Source organism: Oryza brachyantha, chromosome 5 (assembly GCF_000231095.2).
Source record: "Oryza brachyantha chromosome 5, ObraRS2, whole genome shotgun sequence".
NCBI classification, from domain to species: Eukaryota; Viridiplantae; Streptophyta; class Magnoliopsida; order Poales; family Poaceae; genus Oryza; species Oryza brachyantha.
This window is the reverse complement of record NC_023167.2, coordinates 1,811,021-1,813,459: the sequence shown is the minus strand read 5'-3', so window position 1 is coordinate 1,813,459 and position 2,439 is coordinate 1,811,021. Positions and strand designations below refer to the sequence as shown.

Genomic DNA, 2,439 nt, shown 5'->3' with positions numbered 1-2,439 from the left:
ATCTATTTAAGGATTGTGAAATTGCTCTAGTTATAAAACAAAGAGAGAGTACATGGTAAGTTGGACAAGCCACACTGCTCAATTATATATCACATTTTACAATGGAAAAAGAGGACTCTTAGAAGAAGTTGACAACACAAGCACACACATCGCAATACTGAGAAAAATAAAACCAGAGATGTGATACATGTGGGAAATATATAACACCATCATGGTTCAAGTGAGAAAATTAAACCCCTGTCTCTATACAGGGCTAAAAAAATACGTGAAATTAGCTTAATTAGGACATAGCCAGGCATATATATGATTTGATCCACGTGTCGAGATCTTGAGGACATAGCTCTCCATTTTTTTTCTGTTCACTCGTTGCATCTCAACCGTTGAAAGGCATGCATCAAGATCCGAGGTGCGTGGTTGATGCCAGCGCCACCGCCTGCGCCCACACCTTCAGCCTCGCCTTCACATCCATCGGATCATCCGCTGCTGTTGATTAATCACACAGGCCACCAACATTAGCAATTAGTTTGCATGCATTAATTTCAAGCGTGTGTGTTTGATTAGTTATTAGCTTGATTAATTAATGAATTCCCATGCTTGTTTCCAGATCGATCGTTAACTCTGTTGTTATGCTCGTGATGATGATGACGACGAGATCGATCTCTGTTATGATGAGCCGTGATACGGGTGGTTGGATGGTGATGGATGGATGCATCGGAGGCAGAGGAGGCAGGGGCTCGCCGGAGAAGAAGCGGCAGTGCTATGCTCATGGAGATTATTAGCCGGACGGCGACGAGCTGTCCTTGTCTGCCGCGACGCCGGGAAGGCACGGTTGCAGTGGTTGGTTAAGCTAATTAATCGAGTAATTAATATTGACGGTGACAGTAACCAAGAAATCGATCGATTCATGGAGTTGCCTTGCTTGACCAGTCGAAGACTAGCTAGCTAGCTACTCGATCTAGCTGCTCGTCGTCGTCGAGGTGCAGATCTTTTTTTTTTGTTGGTTCGAGTTGATTTGTGCATGCAAGAACCAGGAAGGGATCAAGAGAAGGAGGAGATAAGATATATGGCGGCGGCATGCATGTATGCACGTACCGTACGTACCGGGGCTGGAGACGGAGGGGGAGGCGGCGGCGCTGCTGCAGCAGCTGCAGGTGGCGGAGGCGGTGTGGGTGGGGCTGCTGGTGGCGGAGAGGCCGTAGCACTGGATCTCGACGGTGCAGTCGGAGGGGAGCTCGAGGCCGAGGTCCCTGCAGGCGCGGACCTCCTCCATGTCCATGGCGACGCCGCCGCCGCCGACGGAGCCCGCGGCGTTCGAGGAAGGCGAGGAGGGGGGCCCCTTCCCGACGACCACCACCACGGGGGTGTCGGCGTCGGGGGCGCCGCCGTTCCGCTCGTGCCAGTTCTTCTTCATCTCCCACGCCCGGTCCAGCCACGCCTCCCGCGCCGCCCGCTCCCGCCGCACCACGCTGAAGCTGCTCCGCCGCTGCACCTGCCTCTGCGCCGCCGCCGCAGCCGCCCCGCCGCCGTACCCTCCCCCCTGCAGCACCCGCGTCCACTGCTCCTCCGGGTCGCTCCCGTAGCTCATCTTCCCCGCGTCCTCCACCGCCAGCCACGCCTGCGGCGGCGGCAGCGCCCGCCCACCCGGAGAGCCGCCGCCGCCGCCACAACTACCACGACGCTCCCGCACGCCGCCGCCGACCCTAAACCCACCCCCAGCTCGCTCCACGACCGCACCACCCCTACTCCTCAGCCCATCGCCGCCGCCGCCGCCCTCGACGGAGAGCCGCGACAGCCGGCTCCTCAGCGCCCTAAACTCCGCCGTGTCAACGTCACTGTCGTCGTCCCCCCCACCCCCTTCCTCGTCGACGCGGCCGATCGGTATCGGCTCCGTCGTCGTGGGCGCCATAAGCGACATACAACCAACCAAGACCGACCAGCTGGGATCGATCGAGGCGAGGCTAGTGGAGATGGTGGGAAGCATCCGTTGTTGGGTGGGCGCGTGCATATATAGGCGGACGGGGAAGACGACGAGGGCGGTGAGAACGTGAGCTAAGCTTGGGTGCAATGGCGACAGGTGGTAGCTAAGCCAAGACCGGTTTCAATGGATAGTTTTATGGCATAGTTACTAACAATATAAACTAGGTAACCGAGTCAGATGAGTTTTATAGGATAAAACTTCTCTCTCATCTCATAAAACTTCCTCGTTTAATGACCAACTAAATCAGCAATTTTGTTGATATGACGTCATATTTAATATACATGACACTCTCATGAAACATGCATTAAAATTGATCTAAACCGAGCTTGGTGTGTGTTGGGAGAGACGACGATGCTGTCAAGGTTGAGCGGCATGGTGGCGTGGTATGTATGGCAAGTATCAACAGTAGCCGGTTCAATCAGGCACGCACGGTCGGCATAAACAATCTGAGCCACAAGCTC

General features: G+C 55.1%; 1 protein-coding gene across 2 annotated transcripts; it reads right to left on the bottom strand.

The window, feature by feature from the left end:
* Positions 1-1,961, bottom strand: LOC121054460 (protein SOGA3-like). Of its 2 annotated transcripts, none has more exons than XM_040524263.1 (2): positions 1,093-1,961; positions 1-483 (listed from the first exon to the last, which is right to left on the bottom strand). In XM_040524263.1, exons 1-2 carry the CDS (start codon positions 1,913-1,915, stop codon positions 395-397), a joined length of 912 nt encoding a protein of 303 aa, XP_040380197.1. In that variant the 5' UTR covers positions 1,916-1,961; the 3' UTR covers positions 1-394. The 2 variants fall into 2 exon arrangements, with proteins under 2 accessions (XP_040380197.1, XP_040380198.1); XM_040524264.1 differs by having other exon boundaries at positions 1,102-1,961.
* Between the last annotated feature and the right edge of the window lie 478 nt (positions 1,962-2,439).